Source organism: Anomaloglossus baeobatrachus, chromosome 1, assembly GCF_048569485.1.
Source record: "Anomaloglossus baeobatrachus isolate aAnoBae1 chromosome 1, aAnoBae1.hap1, whole genome shotgun sequence".
Classification (NCBI taxonomy): Eukaryota; Metazoa; Chordata; class Amphibia; order Anura; family Aromobatidae; genus Anomaloglossus; species Anomaloglossus baeobatrachus.
In genome coordinates this window covers 535,337,015-535,358,593 of record NC_134353.1, presented here as the reverse complement: position 1 = coordinate 535,358,593, position 21,579 = coordinate 535,337,015, and the positions used below count along the sequence as shown (strand labels likewise).

At 38.1% G+C, this 21,579-nt stretch overlaps 1 protein-coding gene across 3 annotated transcripts in view; it reads right to left on the bottom strand.

Annotated features, from left to right (window-relative positions):
• Nucleotides 1–21,579, bottom strand: part of BNC2 (basonuclin zinc finger protein 2) — a 952,623-nt gene that overhangs the window by 402,858 nt on the left and 528,186 nt on the right. For 2 of the 3 annotated variants that reach the window (XM_075316506.1, XM_075316521.1), the window contains exon 3: nucleotides 8,995–9,198. In XM_075316506.1, the coding sequence (XP_075172621.1) occupies nucleotides 8,995–9,198 (204 nt within the window). Of the gene's footprint in view, nucleotides 1–8,994; nucleotides 9,199–10,900; nucleotides 10,957–21,579 lie in introns of those variants that run through there. The other variant, XM_075316528.1, reaches the window with a different exon arrangement.

The following is a 21,579-nucleotide window of genomic DNA, read 5'->3' as shown; positions in this document are numbered from 1 at the left end:
GTCATACAGGGTTCTCCTTGGCACGCACGCAAATAGCTAGACTAAGACGATAAAAGAAATTCTCTGCTGGGCAAATGTGCGACAATCATGATTAGCTCTGGACGCCCCCTTTTATTTGCTTCAAAATATTCTTATGTAGCAGATATGAGTTTGTCATTTCACGGGTCTGAGCTGATACTTCTTTTTGACAACACAGAGAGGTAAAAAATGAAGTAGGCAGTCTCATGTAAAACACACAATGATATCACAATGGGTTCTGCAAAATAAGGTAAGAATATCAGCTCAAACTCATTTCTGCTGGATCCAGCTCCAATCATTAGCATACAATATGCATTTGACTTGACATTGTATGTTGAAATAACATAGTGAATTAAAGTCTATGGAACCCGCTAATTTCATATGGACTAGCTGGCCATCTGATGTGTATGGGGGAATCCTAACTCTTACCGACAGATGATGCCAGGGAGATAGGATCAAGTGGTTTGAATACAACCATTAAATTCAAAATTGACTCTTTCAATAGAATAAATCGAGATACAGAATATATATTTAGCCCAAAATATGCAAACCTTGGTCCTGTGGGGTTGTACAGAGTTCTGTATAGGGGGATCTCATGAATTGAACTAAGGTTGAGGACTAAACTATACAAGCAAACTCATTTGGATATGAATCTGATATGGTGCTGCTTTTAGGAATTCCCCATTTTTATTAATATCCTATACATTACTTCAACATTACTGAAAGTGACAATGGTAAAGATTGGGCAAGAAATCGGTAAGGTGAACTGTTCTCCTGGGAACCTATTTTACATTAGAAAATGTTAAGCCATACAATTATTCTGTAAGTTTGACCTTCTTCCATTTTTACTTTTTAACCACCAGGTCCTATATCCACTCTACTTCTTAAGAAACCCTGACGTAATATAGTTCCTAGGAAATGCACTAATTTCATAAACACGGATAACCTTATACAGACACATCAGATTACTTAAACTTCCTGTCAAAAACCTAGAAAGTCATAAAAAGCCAAAAAGCAAACAAACAGCACGTGCAAACTGGGTTAATTGAGTGGTGGAGATAGTTTGTTTAGTTTGAAAGGAAGCTGAAGTAATATAATGCCTTTATGACAAGTTCTTGTAAAACCTACAAAGGATCATGGTGTTGAACTTAACTTCTTCTGTTCGGAGACATAGGCAAAATGTACTATACATGCAGATTCTAATGTTTATACCCTCTGCAAAAAAGTATTCAAAAGGTTCATGGGTGTAAAAGAAATTCCATGCAGGCATCTTTCCACCCAAGAATCATATTTGAGAAAGACGTGGCATGCAAGTGGTTAAGTGAAATGATTCAAAAGCAGAATGTGCTGATCCTTTTAATCTAATTTCCATACATTTATACAACATAGGTTTTATTAGATATATTAATACTGAGTTGGAGTCCCAGAGGCATTTTCATTTCACACCAGAACATATTCTATAGTTTACTAAGAAATCACTTTGTTTCGATCTACGCCAGAAAATACATTAAGACATAGCGTTGCATGGCCATGCTAGAGCACCTATTTAAGAAATGAAGTCACAGCCATCCTAACTTGCTATATTTATATGTAAGGATCATCAGTTATGCTGCTCCTTTTTCATTTTAATCTAGTATTTTACACTGGCATAAGGTCATATTGGCACTAATATTATTTGGCACAAAATCGTCATTGAACTGTTCTCCACTCCTGATTTATCTCACTCTCTTTAAGTATGAATTACACAGTAAATCTGTTGGCACTAAATACTACTGTATTACATGGTCATAATGGCTGTCAATTGCTCATAGGATATTCTTGCTAAGATCTCAAGCTTAATTCCTTATATGTTGACTCAAGTTTCGGAAGGTATATTCAAACAAGTGGCTTGGGATCATATGCAGTGAATGGAGGACTTGTTATGAGTTGGGATATGTTTTTAGCATATGATGCGGGAGAAAGGTGCAGATATCATAAGTCATATAATCTAGGAATACACTATATATCTCAGTGCAACAAGTAGGCCTTTCCTTTGGCTCAGAAATGCTATAAAAATCCATTATTCACTATATGAAGCAACAGGTAGAGAACACGATGACTAGAAATTCTAAGCCAAGAGATGCAATGAAAGAGTAATTATAATGAAATTAATGAAAACCAATCTTGTACGTAATAATTCGAATACCGTGACATACACATTATTCTACGTCAATTACCAAAAGTCCCACTCCTGACGCCTCTCTTTTTAATAGTCAATCTGAAGACAAATGTTGATTGAAAGTGCATTCGGCCATAGGTACATATTCTACTACACTCACAAGAAACATCTTAATCTTACTTCTTTGGATATTGCTGCCCAGGTACAAAGCTACATGACTTTCCTAAAGATGGGCAACCATGTGTTGTAAGACTATTAAGCAGCAAGATGCTGGATCATTAATGTTCTATAGATAGTAAACAATAGACTACTCAACCAGATGTCCATAGCCTTCTCTGTTATGAGTGGCTACCACCAGTTTCTAATCCCCCCAACAAAACAATTTAAGTAAGGATATCTGGTAACTCTATAACAACTAATTAAGAGGATACATTATATCTTCTTGAATGGATACATTATATCTTATGGACTTCTAATAAAAAGGGAACAAGCACATCACTATGTTGTCCAACTAAGCGACATACTACAGTAACATTGTACCTGTATTATCATATGATGAAAGGGATAGATAAGAAGACACATTAGGATAACACATAAAAGGATGAGGAAAGGAAAGTAATAGAACAAAAGAAATGGATGGAGAAATGAAGAAAATCTGAATGACTATTCACAATAGCAAATCAGGCTGATCTAATGAGAAACATGATTATGTATTGCCGGTAGGCTCCTCCTCAGTCTTTAGCCATACAAACTACTATCCATTACTAAAGCTATCCTATTCTGGACAGAAAGGCAAAGATAATGTTTCCATAGATCTGGCATACTTACACTACATCATTGTAATAACCAGATAAATTAGCTGCTACATAGGGTGACCGTGGGGAAGAAAATTCTGGTAAGACATGAAAGGCACTTATCAAGTAGTGTGTTCCAGAATTCATTCCGTAATACGCATTCAGTAGCCAGGGGTAAATGCATATATTTAATCATGAGAACTTGTCGTCACACTACGAAAAAAGTATTAATAATACTTGGCTTCCCAAAAAACTATGTGCAAAACAAATAGGATAGGGACTGGTTAGAGCATTGGAATCTGTGTACAGTGCTATGGAATATGTTGCAGCTCTATACTAAATGAATGAAGCATGCGTACTGTCACATACAGTAATGCACCCTACTTAGCTTATGATAGATTATAAAGGTCTAATAAACATAAGACATGAAAGTCAAGTGAACAAAAACACATATTGTAACGTTAACCCTATGATGATGCCAGACTCTACAGACATAGACTCAAAGATGATCAAGCTTTACATCATGGGGTTGAGGTGCTAGAATAAAAGCTGATATACAAAATGCCAGTCTAGCAAAGTTAAAGAGAAATTAAATATCTAAAGGTGAATTAAGAATGTAATCTATTCTATAGCCGCAAATTTGCATATGACTCTTAGCAGCTTGCTAACTATACATCAGATCATTGTCCCGTGTTAATGTCAGCGTGGACAACCTGAGATGCTACAACCGGTGGCAGCACAATAATTTAACGACATTGGAAAAATGAACGTAATATTTCAAACATGCCACTATAAGATGTAATCTTTCCATAGAAATACAGTGGGGATAGAGAAAGCATACACATATACTTCCAATATTTCCAAAGGTGTTTGGTATTAACCGGTGGATGCTGTAACACCCATCGTAATGGACCTCTTATTTTGACCTAATTTTTACCTTATGTGTAACTGAAAACACCAACATTAACGGTTATGGTGCTGTATCTGCAGATAAAGTCATGGTGATCTAGGCTCGGTTATCTAATATATATATATATATATATATATATATATATATACATATATATTTATATATACATACAGTATATATATATATATATATACAAAAAATAAACATGGCAAATTCTCCAAAATTTGACATTAAAAATAGAACAATAGTTTGATTTGAGATCATCATTGTGGAAATAGACTGCAAAAAAATATTAGGTGTGTCGAAAGAAGATACATAAAATGCAGAAATAATGATTTAGGGTCTGTTAGTTATATGAAGAGTTAAATATTAAAAGAAGTGAATTTATATTTTTATGAAAAATTAGACCATTGAGTTTGACGGCACAGAAGATAGTCAGGTTAATCTTCAAGTCCAGTGAGTAAAAGTTAACAGAGACATAATTACATGTATTCTGTGACTGAAACAAGGTGAATTAGTATACAAATAAAAATAAGTGAAAAGCATGTCTTGGAAGGATATCAGTGTCGTCCTGATACGTAGACTTACCGCATGGCGTATAACCTATGTTTTTTTCCTAATACAAGGTAATTCACGTCTTGGCTTAGTAACGAAATGAGGTGTGATTTATAATCTTATCAGTCTGATGTTATATAAAAATATATAGTTGTTTTTGCTTTTCTTGTGGCAAATATGTGGTTGCTGTCTTTATTCTAATGCATTGCTGCACGTATTTAATGTATACTGGGTAAAGGGAGGTTTCCTCAGTTTTAACCTTCTCTTGCCTGAATGCACCTGTATCACTGAACAGAAGTTCTCCAGCTATGGACCGACTTACTCAATAAGCACACGGCATATGTCAAAAGTAGGCCACAGCACGCGGTAGAGTCGGTTGCAATTAAACGCAGCAACTAAAGGGTTACTGCAATATGTCATTGTTAATTACGTCAAGTGAAATTTATAGGCTTACCAGTGTAGGTTACATTCCTGAAATGCATTACACTAATGTAACCATTATGTTCTTCAATTTCAGATATATATATATATATATATATATATATATATATATATATATATCTGCATATACATATGTATATACATATGTTCATACATCTATACACATAAACATACACATTTTTTCTTTCTAGTTTTAGCTAGCTATCTGTCCATGCATCGGTGTATCTATCTATCTATTCATCCATCCATTATCTATCTATCTATCCGTCCATCTATGTATCCATCTATCTATTCATCTATCCATGATCTATGTATCTATCTATCTATCTATCTGTCTATCTATCTTTTTACCTATGACATATCCATCTGTCTATCTGTTATCTATCTATCCATCTTTGAATCTATCCATTATCTATCTTTCTGTCTATGACATGTCTGTCTGTCTATGTATCTATCTATCCATCTATCCCTCTATCTATCTATCTATCTATCCATGTACCTATCTATCTATCTATCTATCTATCGGTGTCACACCAATATTATACCTATTTTCTATGTTATGTCTTACCTATCAATTTATCCATGCTCACTATTTTTATATCCTTGTCTTTGTAGTATTTTTATGTGAAATCTTTGTCTTTTATAGGACAAATTAGTGACACAGTAAAATACAATAAGCCTTAAGATTGCTCCAAATCTATAAAAGAAATAATACATATAAACCCCTGTTACACATGTTCTAGCTGCTACCCATCCTTATCACGTCTACTATCTGACAACTAATAAAAAACAATTGATCACTTGGTAAAATGAAATGCATTCTTTTAGTGAACCTGATGTTTGAAGTTTTGTAAATTACTCAAAAAAGACATTTTAAAAAAGAATAAAATGCACTTAAAGATAGAAAGAAAAAATTATTTGTTTCCAAAGTATAAAGAAATATGTTGTAATAATTTAAGTGTGCTTTTTTAACAGCTCATCTCTGACAGAACAGGTCCAGTCGCCCCTTCTGCTATTTGCCCCTACATATTTGTGCCAGATGAAGGCAGGAGAGGTTGGGGTGACCAGTCATAAGTCAGGGATGGACATGCAGGCAGTTTCTGGTCATTCTCTACTTGTCATCGATCAAAGTGACCCCAAACAACCGCCTTGAAACACAGTTCACAAAATGCCCTTTTAGGTTATCAGTTATTTTGGTGCTGAAAAATGTGTCTGCATTGAACAAGACGAGTTCCAATACTTTAAAGATTTTTGTTTGTGGACTTGTCCATGGAAAAGAGAAGACCGAGAGGCCTAAACAATTCTGTTAAATTTTTGACTTCATGTTGGAAAAATAAACACAATAAACTTCTACGTTAGGAAAAGACTATAACTCTTAGTCGCTTCGTGTGGGTTTTATGTATACTACTAACAAGGTTACATCAAAGAGTATTGAAAGCTAAACTGATGGTAATTTTGTGGCTCTTGCACAATTTTACTTTAAAAAAAGTCTTACTTTAATGTACAAATTTTTTACATTACTACGTCAGAAAGTTTATAACTAAATTCGACTCAATTTGAAGGGTAAATAATTATTTCCAACCGATGCTGCATCACACGGGCACCTGAAGTAAAACTGCTATTTTTTTTTGTTATTGCCAGATGGAAGCTTTGAATTATGTACGATATTTATTTCCTTGACAATGAATCAAGCTAATCTGTAAATTCCTTTGCAGCCAATTCATTTGCTATAGCTGACATGTGAATTCTGGAGGATACACCTGATGGAATGCAGATAAGTAAGGTTCATACGTTAAGGTTCTGCTTTCTTCCAACAGGTTGACAAGACAAACGAAATTGTACAGTTATATTTTGTAGGGGAAAAAAAATTACAAGTTTTAAACTTTAGAAATACAAATCAAATTCTTGCTTTGTTTCTGCTTTGTTTCTAAATTCATTTTAAAAGAACTAAATCTGTCTCTAATTGTAAAAGTTTTTTTCTCTAATGTTACACTAATGAAAAAAAAAAATTACTTATACACGTGTCTAACGTTAGTTCACGTAATCTACGTTCCCTGCCAAAATACAAGTAGCAAACTATTAAACCCATAATAAAAGTTGTCCCAATTCTCTCAGCTTTTTAATCTCCAAGACCGGAACAAATTTAGGATGACTTCTCATCTTCTCATCTCACCACAATGCTTTTTTTTTTTTTTAGCTTTCTTTCTCTAGTGAGTTTTGTTTAGCTTTGCTGATCTTGCTATTTTTTTTATGTTTTGTTTTTGGTTTATTTTTTTGTATTAATTAATTGCCACCAGGAAATCGTACATATTGGAGAATGACTCGATAGTCATTCATTGTGTATTGATCAAGTATATGGATTCAATTAATTAACTGTATTTTAGACACACCATCTCTGCTAAGAAGACCCTTTTATAACCCTATAAAACTCAAAACAGACATTACATGCCTTCATCGCATGTCTGGAAATGTTTTTCACCTTGTTTATATATTGATAAATTGTTTATAGAGAAGATGGTCCATGCAACATACATGTAGTACCTATGATTTCTAAAAGCAAACTCAAATAAACCCAAAACTAAAAATACAAGGATGATACCTAGATATCTGATTCTTTTAATGTATATCTATAATTCTGTAATGGAATGTGAACAGATTTAGGTAAAGTGGGTTTGTTTAGCATCACTATTCATTACCTCTAAGTTTTCTGGACATATTTAAGAATTGTTCTCTCTGTCCAGGTTCACGTTCGTTTGAGATTCATATCAGCTTACTGTATTATCAGTAGTAATCAGGGTCCCTCTACAGGAGATACCAAATATGCCTTGTTAAAATATATTCATTATCCAGCTATTAAGTCTTTACAACCTACATTGTCTAAGAGGTTAATGCACTTTGCCCTCCGTCAATTTATTTACTCTTCTATTACATTAAAAAAATAAAAGATATCTGATATGTTATGATTTTACATTATGCGGAATAACCATTGATATTTGTACAAGACTTGATAACTCCTAAAGTTTTTAGGTGCTAGTAAGAGGTTTATTCGTAAAAAATTATATTGATGTTGGTTTGTTCCTATTAAGAATATAACCAAATTCTCATCTGTATAATTTGATTCAGTTTTGGAAGTTCTAAAGTTAACTTTTTATATTTGAGTTAGGTTAGGATTAGAAGATGCAGCCGGCAGCCTGCGTACCACCATGTGCATGGTACAGAGACACCGGCTTGTGTGATTAATTATCAGTTGTTACTGGCCTCGCAATAACATTTCAGCTTTCCCGTCAATAGCAGCATACCAAGATGCCTTTAAGGCGGCCCCCAGTGCAGGAAAGACTCTGGGGAGGACGCCAAGACACGGCCTTGCTGGGCGAGTGAGAGAAACAGGGGAAGAAAAAGTGATTATGTATATGTGTTGAAGAATGTAGCAGACTTTGCGTGAAAACGGGTTAAAAAAAAAGCAAACGGGACCAGTAGGATGAACAGAAGACATGAGGAAAGAAAGAAATGATGGAAAAACAAACTGAAAAAGAAAAACTAAGAGCAGCTTAACTGCCTGAGCTATCAACCATCCGCTCTGAGCCCTGAGCACTTTAAACAACACAGCAGTTCAGCTCATCTGAGTACTGGGGGAAGCTGTGCTCAACCACATGAAGTCAATTAAGATCCTAGGAGAGGGGCCCCTCAAATTTCTATCACTGTGAAATCAGTGAAAGGAAAAAGGAAAGAGTGGATGTGGTTTTAATTCCACTTTTGATTACTTTCGCAGAAAGGATGCTACGGGCTAATTGTTTTGCATTGCATAGAAATTTCATTTGTTTTTTTTCCGCTTCCCCCTCTTCTCTACAAGTATATAAAGACACAAGTAGTAAGTAACTGTTTTTTCAGGTAGCACTTCATTCATAAGTAAGCTCTGTGTTTTCCCCCAAAATAAATATACGAAAACGAGAGGCACATGTTAAGCACAGAATCACCATCGTCCCATAGCATGTCGGAAGTGAAAAGTAAAATAAATTGCTTATTATTAATGAAAATGATAAAGAGATCATAAGAACATGAGCATCTTTAACTCTAACATTTCAATTTGAAAGCAAGTAAGCAAAAAAGGAAGCACTCACCTGTTGGGACATTCTGAAGAGTAGATTGGCATCACAGTTCTGCCATGCCCCCATGTACCCAGGCTCGCTTGCCGGTGTCCTCGTTCCGAACTGCATGGAGTTGTCAGGGCAAGAGTCTCTGAATGCCCGGTCTCTTGCCCTCCTGTCTCGCTGTCTGTCTCTCTGTACGTCTCTTTCTCTCACATCCACTTCTGCTTCTTCTGACTGAAAAGTGAAGGTGAATTTTTGAGCCTCTTGGCATTCAGTAGCACAAGTGTGGAGTAGTTACAGAGCTGCATGTAGGCTGCATTTCATTTAGGGAAAGAGTAAAAAAGGGTAGGAGAGGATGAGGAAGGGGGTGGGTGGGAGGTGAAGTAGCAAGGAGGGATGTGCTGCTGATGGTGGGGGGGTGAGAGATGCAAAGCTTATTTTGCACCTTCCTCACAGATACCCCTATCATTTATGCATGGATTGTGACTCCCCAAGGCTTCTCTTTGCTCAGTCTAACAGCTGCTTGTCAGGTGTGCATGTAGCACTAAAAGAGAAAAAAATTGCCTGAGACCAATGAACAGCTTTAAGGATGTCACTGGCTAGAGGAGCAGAGAGTCAACTGCACTGTTCCACTGTCAGGCACTAAATGACATCCTGCACTAACCTCTCTCAGCCTACAAATTCCCATATACACATAGACACGCGCACACAGTCACTGATCACAGGCAGTTGGGAGGGAAAGTGTTCTGGCCCTTTCTTACAGCCTTTCTTCTTCTATCTCCTGCTTTTCTTCAATAATCTGTCAAGTTAAGAATGCCACATTTGACACTTGTCAGTACCACACTACTCTTTGTACTTCACTGTTTCTTTTATTATTTCTTTCGCCCCCACCCGCTGTAAAAAAATAAAAATTAAAATGAGGAAAAATCCAACAACTTGCCAATAAACAATGAGAAAATATTCCACTGATTTGCCGAGCGCCAAGTTGTCAATACAAACCATTTATACGCAGACTAAATAATAAACAATAAAACAAAGACCAGATTTTTTTTATCTTTTCTTTTTTTATGTTCAGGGTGTAATGTATTCAATTAAATTTCACACATTCAAGAGCGTAAAAGACTTAAACACCTAAAAACTGATACAGATATAAAAGATATAAATACACCTAAAGATATAGATATAAAATACAAAATGATAAGCCATGTCAAAATAATATTTAACAATAAAGAATTGTAAAACATTGATAGTGCCAGCAATGAAAAGGTTAAACCCTGACCTCACTGATACCTTTGGCCTGTCAATGCCCCAGACATCACAGTGTTAAACAACAGCCATGGAGAAGTAGGGGCATCTCCTCTAAAAAGTTCCTTCCAAAAGAGAATCAGAGTAGATTTGTCTCCTAATAAAACACACAGACAGGCGGTAGGACAAATGGACAGAAATGCAGCACTTTCCCCACATCTTGGACATAACAATAAAGCTAGCATCTACAGTCTGTAAAACAAACAAAGACAGCAGCAAAGAGCTTGTGTGACTGCTCAGTGTCATTAGTGCACAATGAGGAGAGATGAGAAGAGCTACACTGTGTTGACACAAATGTGCCTCCCTCTCCCCATCCCACAGCTCCTGAAAGCTTTTCTGTTAAACTTTCCTCTAGTTCACCACCATTAGGCGCACACGTACATACACACACGCAATGAGAAGAGTTGGCACAAGTAGTATACGAAGCACACACTACGGCAAAAATGCAAAAAGTATGTATCAAAATAAAGATAAAGTAATACAAACATGCCGCGTTGAGACATATATATACATATATATATATATATATATATATATATATGTGTGTGTGTATATATCTATATATATATATATATATACATAGATAGATATATATATATATATAGTCGGTTAATAGGGAAGAGGAAGAAACCTGTAAGTCAATTGTGCCAACAGTGGCTGTGCTTTCACAGCCAGATATTAGCCATTTAAACTCCCTCTAAAATTTGCTAGCCTCTTGATTTCTGAAGTGGCACTCAATGCTTCAGTCAAGCTGCCTGCTCAGCTCCTGACCTTCCCACTAATGGCTGTTATTTGAGGGAGGCTTAAGGACACTGTCAATAGCAGGCTTCCTCCTATCTCCTCTCCTCTGCATCACTCCCCCTCCTTCTCTCTGTCCCTGTCTCTTTTTCCATCTATCTCCTACACCTCCCCTCACTATTCGCCACTCCTCGCCTTTACCGTGCCGTATCATGCAGTACTACTCTATGAATGAATAGAAGTATACACGCGCACAATATGCAGGCAGACACGCACATGTGTATATATATTATATACATTTAGATGGTATACACGCGCACAAATATACTGCAGTCGGAGCACCTGCTGCAGTAATAGACTGTTTTATTAAAACTGTTATTCTGCAAGACTTGAGATTCCCTGAGGACTGGGCCATGTCAAAGCCGATATAATTAACTAGAGGCTCAGCAACGGATCAATTACCAGACAAGCAAGTGATAGTGAAATCAATGAAAGATCATCAGGCACATTATCAGTGTTGCAACTCATTAGGGTAAAACTGAGAAGTGTGCTCAAAGCAAGCCCAGGCAAGGTGGCATTACAAAACAAAGGGCTAATTTGGAGACCCTGCTGTGAACAATCTGTAACCGAATTAGCCTCTCTCCCCACACCTACACAGCCGCCGAAACTGCGTCCTACTGTAACTAAATGTGACAGACTGAGAGGAGCAGTTTATTAAGACACCAACTTCAAGTTTATTTAGTTCATAAACTCCCTCTCAGAAAATCAATATGGTCTGTGCAAGCGTTATTAGTCAGGCTGGCTTAATACAGCCAAATGTGATTTCCTGAGGCAGGGGTCATTGGTCGGAAAGGGCCTGGACCTTGAGACATCTTTGTAGAACCCAAAGTACGTTACAGTTTTGCTTAATTCAGAAAAGGATGAACCTTCCTTCTGCCCCAATATGACAGTGTCAGAGATCTGAACACCCACGTGCCCATCATCATTACCTATCTTCTATGTACTTCATTCCAAAAAATTAAGTATACAGGCGAGATCAATGAGAATAGATCATTATACATTGTATGGCCTGACAGGGTGTCTTCCAGGGTGACATGTTTGCTTAACAAGGACTACACTAATACAGTAGACTATAGATGAAGTGATAAATGAAAGAATTACCAAAGGTAGTGCTATATACAATATTATATTAATTATATTTTATAAAAATATATAGGGACACACTTTATTCCCTCAGTTTCTTACTAGTCCAATTTGGGTACCCGATGATGCTGAATACAAAACATCATGGAGCAGGAAAAAACTGTTTATACTTTTCACACAAGATGTTATTTAGTTTTTATTATTTTTTCCATAGACACAAATCTTCAAACACTTTTGGGACCATATCTGCTGACGTGGTCTGTTGGAATGTGACAATGAATAATATATCAAGTGTGCAGTTTCATAATGATTGTAGTAAAAAGTCAGATCAACAAATCACGTCAAATGGGGAGTCTTAATAAAAGGTAGTGGTAAAGTGGGCTTAATCCCATACTATAAAAAACAAGCTGATAGGTTAGAGGGATTCTCTAGGAAAAGAAACAAAGAGAGACAGAAAGAATGAAAGAAAGAAAGAAAAAGAGAAAGAAAGAAAGAAAGAAAGAAAGAAAGAAAGAAAGAAAGAAAGAAAGAAAAAAAGAAAGAAAGATAAAGACAAAGAGAAAAAATAGGAGGCGGTTCGCCGGTCACAGCGACGTCGCCGGACAGGTAAGTATGTGTGACGGCTGTGGGCGATGTTGTGCGGCACGGGCAGCGATATGCCCGTGTCGCGCAACAGATGGGGGCGGGTACCCACACTAGCGATATCGGGACCGATATCGCAGTGTGTAAAGTAGCCTTAAGGCACACTTGTGCAACAATCGTGCTGTCTAATCAGTATCTTGATATGCCACACTTGTGAGGTGGATGGATTATCTCCGCAATGGACAACTCACTAACAGATTTAGAAAAATTTGTGAACAATATTTGAGATAAAAAGACCTTTTGTGTAGATAGAAAAAGATCAGCTCATGAAAAATGGGAACAAAAACAAAAATGTTGTGTTTATATTTTTGTTCAGTATAATTTTGTCTCATGAGGTAATCAGTATAGTACATTAAAATGGCGAACAGAAATGTATTCATTATGACATTTTTTTTATATATATACTCCTGAGACCCCCATTAAAGTAGATTTCTCTATTCAAAAAATCATGATGCAAAGTTGAAGAGGGGATATGATAAAATAATAAAAGACACACTGCTTACCTGGTAAATCTCCTGCTACTTAAATACTCCCTGCCATTCATACTTTACTTGGCTGTGCATAGACATGCTATCTGCAATCACTGACTTCAGTAGCAGACATAGACAAAGACAGGACAGGGCCCCTTTACAAGAACAATATATGGAGCCCATTCCAGTCCAATCACCATAATCCACAATTTCACCTGCTTTGAATGTAGAATTGGGCCCCCTTAAGGCCAAGGACTTACAGGCATTTAGCATCCAATGCGAGAGCTAACGACCCTTGGTGTCAAACTTCCACTAAGGGGTGCAGGGACTTAGTGAAGATTGAATTCCAAAGTGCAGTAATACAAAAGCCCACCAGAGGTCGCTAGGATAAGAGTAAGAGTAGTCAGACAAGCTAAAGTCAAACTGGGATGTCACGTCAATACAGGGGAGTGAGCAAGCTGTAATCAAATGGAAGCAAGAGGGTCAGAAGCTGAGAAGTCACGTAAAGACCCAAGGAGGTGAAGAGCCAAAGTCAATGGACATTACGGAGGTCAGAGGCCGGGAGAGCACATAAGTACAAAGGTGGGGGTGGAGGCAGAGACACAGGACGGGACCACGGTGAGGTTGACAAGGCAGACAGACAGTACGGGGGGAAAGGAGGTCAGGGAGAGGGAAACTGGGTGGTGGGACAGATCAGAGGAAGCTCACAGGAACCAGTGCACAGAGCAGGAGCTATTACTGGCAGTGTCCCAGAAGAATCCAAACCATAATAAAGCAGCCAGAATCCCAGAAAGAGGCACGACCGAACAGACCCCTCCCCCCTGACTTAACTCCATCAGAGCCAAGTAGTAGTAATGACACTTGGCTTCTGCACTGCTGCAAGTGTAAGCCAAGTGTCATGCCACTGTTCTGCGATCTTGCGATCGGAGCACAACTGCAGGGGGGAGGGGACTAATCTCCCTATCTCCTCCATTATCAGCTGATGCATATATGGCACTGCACTCCAGTGGAATGTGAGTGCAGTGCAATGTTTTTCTCGCACCCATAGACTTGTATGGGTGCGAGTGAAAACTAATTGGATAGTACCAGCAGCATGCTGTGATTGTTTTCTTGGTCCGATTAGGGCTGATAAAAAAATCACTCATGGGAGCGACCCCGGAAGTAACATTGTTCTGAGTGGAATATGATTTTTTTATCGTATTCCACTTGCTCCGTTTTACTGACTGTGTGTATCCTTGGCCTAACCCTTGGACTCCTGTGAAACTGAAGAGGTTACTCCACTGGTATGTCTACCAATGCTCAGCAAAGCACATCTCAAAGCCAAAGATTGTTTAGAGCACTAATGATTGTAGATGACACATCATCTCTCCAGACAAGTAAACTGGGAATGGTGATGAGCATTGGAGTGTTAACAGTAAGACATACAGGCATTCAAAAGTAATGTTTTTCATCTTTTATTATTTTATCACTTTAATCTCCTCTGCCCATTCCTATAAAATCTTAGGGTCCCGTCACACTTTAGCCATGCTCCAGCGATCCCACCAGCGATGTGACCTGGTCTGGATCGCTGGTGCATCGATACATGGTCACTGGTGAGCTGTCAATCAGGCAGATCTCACCAGCGACCAGTGACCAGCCCCCAGCCACCAGCGACGCGTGGAAGCGATGCTGCGCTTGGTAACTAAGGTAAATATCGGGTAACCAAGCAAAGCACTTCGCTTGGTTACCCGATATTTACCTTGGTTACCAGCGCACACCGCTTAGTGCTGGCTCCCTACACTCCTAGCCAGAGTATACATCGGGTTAATATGCAAACCGATTTGCTTATTTACCCGATGTGTACTCCAGCTACGTGTGCAGGGAGCAGGGAGCAAGGAGCTGGCACTGGCAGCCTGAGAGCGGCGGATGCTAGTAACCAAGGTAAATATTGGGTAACCAAGCAAAGCGCTTCGCTTGGTTACCCAAAATTTACCTTGGTTACAGCTTACCACAGGCTGCCAGAAGCCGGCTCCCTGCACATTCAGATCGTTGCTCTCTCGCTGTCAAACACAGCGATGTGTGCTTCACAGCGGGAGAGCAACGTCCAAAAAATGAACCAGAGCAGTGTGTAACGAGCAGCGATTTCACAGCAGGGGCCAGATCGCTGCTCAGTGTCACACACAGCGAGATCACTAATGAGGCTTACTGGTGCGTCACAAAAACCGTGACTCAGCAGCGATCTCGCTATGTGAGAAGTACCCCTTACTTTGGTCAATTACAGAGACTAATGTGAATAGTGAAAATCTTTGTACTTCACTACAGAATATGTTGGTGTTATATGCAGTGGCAAATACATAAAAATATTAGTAGTTCTTTATAAGAAATAAGTGAGACGTGTCCATTAGAATTGAGCAAAAAGATTTGCAAATCACTGGTCTGGTGTCAATGTCGTTACTCTGCGGCAGCTGGACCAGAGCAGTGCCAACTCCTTCGGCTAGCACTTGAATGACAATATCTTGTTTGTCTCTTGTAATTACTAGGCACCTGAGACATCATGACATCATGGTTAAGTTTCCTACAGCGTCATGATGTAGTAGAAGACTAACAATCACAGAGGCATCAAGAATAATGGCATTCCAAAACCAACGTGGACACCAGAATCCTAGTAACCTTTTTGCTCAAGTTTATGGATCACCTATATAAAGTATCTCCTTAATCAAAATGGAAAATGGTTATACCACTGGTTACTTTGATTACCCTGCGATTGGATATTCATGCGATTGGTTAAAGGTTACTGGTGACATTTCACCCAAAATATACTTTAAGTATTGAAGGACTATCTTGAGCAAACTGACATACATAAGCCAGCGGGGTTCCTCTCTGACACCAGAAACAAAATAAAATGAATGCACCAATATTTACACTCAAAAAAACTAAGACAATATGAGATCTGAAAATTTTCATGCGACTACATGGACCTACAAAATCATAAGAAAAATAAGGTTTTAGGGTCATTTTGAAGTGTTTTGTGCCAGCACCTGGTATGCAATTAACACATTAGGATAAACATAATTCATTCAGCTCTATTTTGCTTTCTTCATAAATAAAACTTAATATACAATCAAAAAATGAACTAAGGTTACTAGCTTATTGCTATAACAGGCCATTAATTCTAGTCCAAAAGGACAATCCCATTCTAAGGATCCATACGAATGTGACATCCCTGTAATATCTGCTCTGTTCATCATTCCCCCGTCTACACTTTGTTATCTGCCACTAGAGAAAAAACAAACATAATATTCATTGCATTTTTGACATATTTATTGCTCTGCTTTTTATAATACTGCTTTTGTGAGCGAATATGCCAGATGTATCAAATGGATATTAAATCACGAGGCAAGTATTAGAATAAAATATAAGCTGAGAAAAGCTCGTGTCTGGTAGCCGATCATGATCACATTGTTCCTAAAACTTTACAGATGCCAAAAAACTTCTTCAGCAATAATACGTAATATAAACAAGTTAGCATCAGAAATGTAAACAAGGAAGGCAATAATTTATCCAACTTTTACCATCCAAAAACGTCTGTCAACCAATTAATCTATACTTTCTTTGTATTGTTCAACTTGGATCATCTCTAATTTCTACATGGCATTACTGTTTATAATATTTATACATTTGGGTGTCTCATAAAGAGCATTTCTGACTAACAGTTAAAGGGTTATTTTCAAGTTGTGTCTTGAGCAGCACACAACTTTCCAGTCTCCTTTCCTTCTTGTTGCTGGGGTGAAGGCGAATCCTCCTTGAGTAACAGTTCTGGTTTAGTAGCTTAATCCTACTGCCCAGTTTATTCTACTGTGACACATTAGCGGCTGTCAGTGATTGTTCTGATGTCTACACTGCTATCACTATATTTGAACAAGAGCAACCAGCAGTGAAAAAAACTGTTTTGGAAACTGCTGATGGTGGGGATGGTGTGGGTCGGGGGACTGTTACTTTGCAAATAAGATAGGCTAGAAGCTAGCAGTGAAGGGTAGGTGAGCCGCTAACTGCTGTGGCTAGTAACTGAGGAGTTAACTCCTCAGTCTGTAATATAGTTGCTGCACACTTTTGGCCAGGATCCAAGTATATAGATGCAGCAGTTAAAAAAAAACCAATTGCAAACTTCTTATTTTCAAGTCTAGCTAAATACATCAATTTCATAACACAAGATTGCCTCTTTATTATAAAAATAAACTTAGTTGGATTTTAGATATCCATATACTCCAACACAGATGAGCAAAAAGGTAACAATATTTTGAACTGTTGACTTTCAGGCTCCATATCTCACCATCTACTATAGGTTCAGACATGAGACAATCTTCATATTATAGACAATGATCTTGGCTATCTCATACATACATTTGATTTGCAAATATTTAGCAAATTATTACTTATGCAGATTCTTGTCATGTCATTGCATTGTTACTGTTTAGCTCCTAGTGGTGAAAAAAAACCCTTTCTTTCTCTGTAGTACAAATTACAACTTATTCTTACATTAACTAATAGCTCAGTGTGTTATTCAGTTGATTAACAAGCAAAAAGTCACTGGCTCGAATCAAGGATCAACCATGAAGAAGATTTCCTAAGAAAAAGGATCAGCATCATCCAGCTAATCACTAGTGGTCTCTGGGCCAAGAAAATTGCCAAACTGCTTCATGTGAGTAGCATGACAGTTATATGAAATGAATTCTGTCCATCCATTCAAAAGTCAAGAGGCAAAAATATCGGAGTCAAGAAATCAGCTCAGCGAAAGGTCTATCAGTTCTGGTGTAATAAACATGGCAGTGGAGGTGATTCATATGCTTCATAATAGTGAGTAAAGACGTACATATAAGCACAGTGTGACGCACGTTACATAAATCTGGAATGGTAGTATAAAATAGGTGAAGAAGCCTCAACTTCTATATCGTCATAAAGAGTTAAGTTTACAAAAAAGTACAAAAGTGGATAGCAGAAGATTGGAAAAGAGCGATTTGGAGTGATGAGACAAAAGTCAATAGACTAGGCTCTGATGGGTGCAAATGGGTCTGGAAGAAACAAGGGAAAAAAAGGCTAATAGATCGAGAGATTGGAGGAATTGTCAAATTCGGTGGAGGAAACCTAATAATATGGGATAGATTCACAGTCAAAGGCATTGGATACTTGACTAAGATTGATGGGGGTCTCAAGGCTGAGCTATGTGCGAGTATCCTGCAAGATGAGTTACTTAGTACACTCAGGTGCTATGGATATAAAAAGGATGGCATAATCTTCCAGCAGGAAAATGACCTGAAGCACATGTCAAGATTGGTAAAGAAATGGTTCAATGACAATGAAGTAGAGGTGTGGCATTGGCCCCTACAGTCCCAAGACTGCTACCCAACCGAACAGTTGTGAAAAAGTGAAGTTAAAGAAAAAACTGTATATATACTCAAGTGAGTCAGCCATGGGATTTGATTTTGATCGAGACATGCATGAATCTGATCAAGAGCATACTCAGAAAGACTCAGTCTAAAGGTGGGTTTACAAAATACTAACAAAAAAATAAAATGTAAATTTAGATTTTTAGAAGCAAAACAGTAACAATGCAGTGACATGACAAGAATCTGTACAACTAATAATATACTAAATAATTGCAAGTCAAATTTATGTATGAGATTGCCAAGATGATTGCCTATAAAATTAAGGTAATCTCATGTCGAAGCTGATATATGGAGCCTGAAAGTCAAAAGTTCAAGGGTTTTTTTTTTCCCTTTGCTCGTCAGTGTATGTGGTACAGTTCATTTTACTCTTCATTTGGGCCTTACAATTCTACTTGTCGAAGAGGTGTCTCTAAGTAGACAAAGAGGTAAGGTTTCTAAAAAAGGCCATCAAGCTGGTAAAGGGAGATTTGAAGCTAATTTAGATGAGCCAATAGCATGTCCATTTGGCGATTATCAGTTTGTGTAAGCAATAGTGGATTATTGGAGTGGATTGGAGTAAAATATTCATGCCAACATTAAAATCAGTGCTTTCAGCTAAACATCGATGTGTGCAACCAGTAGATGTACTGTTGATAATGATGATAATCAATATGCACCGAAAGATCATATTAAAGCAAACCTGTAGAATGTCGATAGATAGTCGTATCATGACTGCTGTTAGGTCATATAAATGGCCCATTATAGGTCATTCAATGCTCTCTGTGAAATAAAATATGGAAAGTGCCTCTACACAGAGGAAGAGAACAGGGCCTCCTGTGCCACCTATAAGGAGTATGAAGTCTAAATGCCACCTTACACGCAACGACATCGCTACGAGATGTCGTTGGGGTCACGGAATTTGTGACGTACATCCGGCCTCGTTGCGTGTGAAACGCAGGAACGACCGTTAACGATCAAAAATACTCACCATATCGTTGATCGTTGACACGTTGTTCGAATCTCAAATATCGTTGCTGCTACAGGTACGATGTTATTTGTCGCTCCTGCGGCAGCACACATCGCTACGTGTGACACCGCAGGAACAAGGAACATCACCGTACCTGCGACCGCCGGCAATGCGGAAGGAAGGAGGTGGGTGGGATGTTACGGCCGCTCATCTCCGCCCCTCCGCTTCAATTGGGCGGCCGCTTAGTGACGCTGCTGTGACGCCACACGGACCACCCCCTTAGAAAGAAGACGGTTCGCCGGCAACAGCGACGTCGCTAGGCAGATAAGTACGTGTGACCGTTCCTAGCGATATTGTGTGTCACGGGCAGCAATTTGCTCATGACGCACAACCGACGGGGGCGGGTGCTTTCACCAGCGACATCGCTAGCGATGACGCTGTGTGTAAAGTGGCCTTAACTCGATAATGTCAATGTAGACTTAAAGGATCACTTCCTCCAAGTGGCACTAGGATCCCAGTTATTTTCCTCTGTGAAGAGGCGATTTACACTCATGGACTTTAACCCTTAACACTGACTGGACAGTGAAAGACACTATTTTTTCCATCAACTGGAGATTTTTTATCAGAAGAACAGAACTGCCTAAGACAGAGTTATAAAAATGAATGCTCAGAATTATTATATTATTAAGGTGTCACAAAATCAGGGAGGTCCTTTTAAAAATTGAAGGAGAGAGAAGAAAGGGGAACATTAAAGAATGATGAAGCCAAGTGGGACTGCCAGGGGTCTTGACCTGAATTTTAGATAAACCAAAAACTTCTTAATTTGATGTTCCTAAACTCCTTTCAATATTCTCTATTCCAGTTTTTAGTTTGCTCTGAAGGAATTCAGAGGACATATGGGGACTTTCAATGCAATGTGAACAAAGCCTAACGCTTATGCTATTAGAGCGTAGGCGTGGGTCAGGAGATGTGTTCCTGATGACTTTCTTGGCACTAATGCATACAATTACCAAATTCTTTACTTAGGTTTCTACAAAAACAAGATTTTCCATGCCCAATCTTCCTATACCTTAAAAATTGAAGAAACTATTAAATCGGTTTCCTTTTGTTAGAATGCTTGTTAACAAGTCTATTATTTGGTGCGCTGGAACATTGCCACTACTTATTCTGCTTTAGCATAAATCTGAATTAGGTGGGAGAAATTTGCAATTCTGCATGAGAGCTAACAAGGCGGTAGTGTTAATTCTAGCAAGAAATGGAGTTGTGTTTTTTTTCCTCCCTTAAGTTACTCACTTTAAAGCTGATGATCTAAAGGTGCTACCGGGCGTTACATCATTTTTCCATTTATTGCTATTTTGCTGTGTCCTTGCCAACATCTTCTCTGTATCTTACAAATGTTTATCCACATCTTCCTTTATGTTTTATGCATGAAGCCAGGAAATGACATTTGTATGTGCTCTAGGGACCGTACTGGGTAATGGACGAGCGAGTGTCTTGATGGCATGATACACTGAGTGACATGACATTGCTGACTATCTCATATTCAAATAATACAGAACACTTTTTTCAAAATCTTCACAGCTAGTGGATTCCCAAATGTAAACATGTTTGTAGTTCATGGTGTCTGATCCTGACTCAAACTCACAAACAAAACACGATACTACAGATCGAGCGCAGCTTAAAGCAGAGAACACAGTGACACACAGCTAAGGTTTATGTGGGCAGTTGTATCAAAAAATCTACCAAAATTTCATGATCATCATTTTTAAAAGTGTTTTCCACAACTTGTTTTTATAGGGGTTGACAATATTTTAAAGGTAGATATATTCACTTTATTAATCAATAAATAAAAATACCTCCGATCCGAAGTCCCAGCTAGCAGCATATAGTATAAAATATTTGGGTGACTATTATCCATACTCTTAGACTTGGCATTTGTGATTTAATT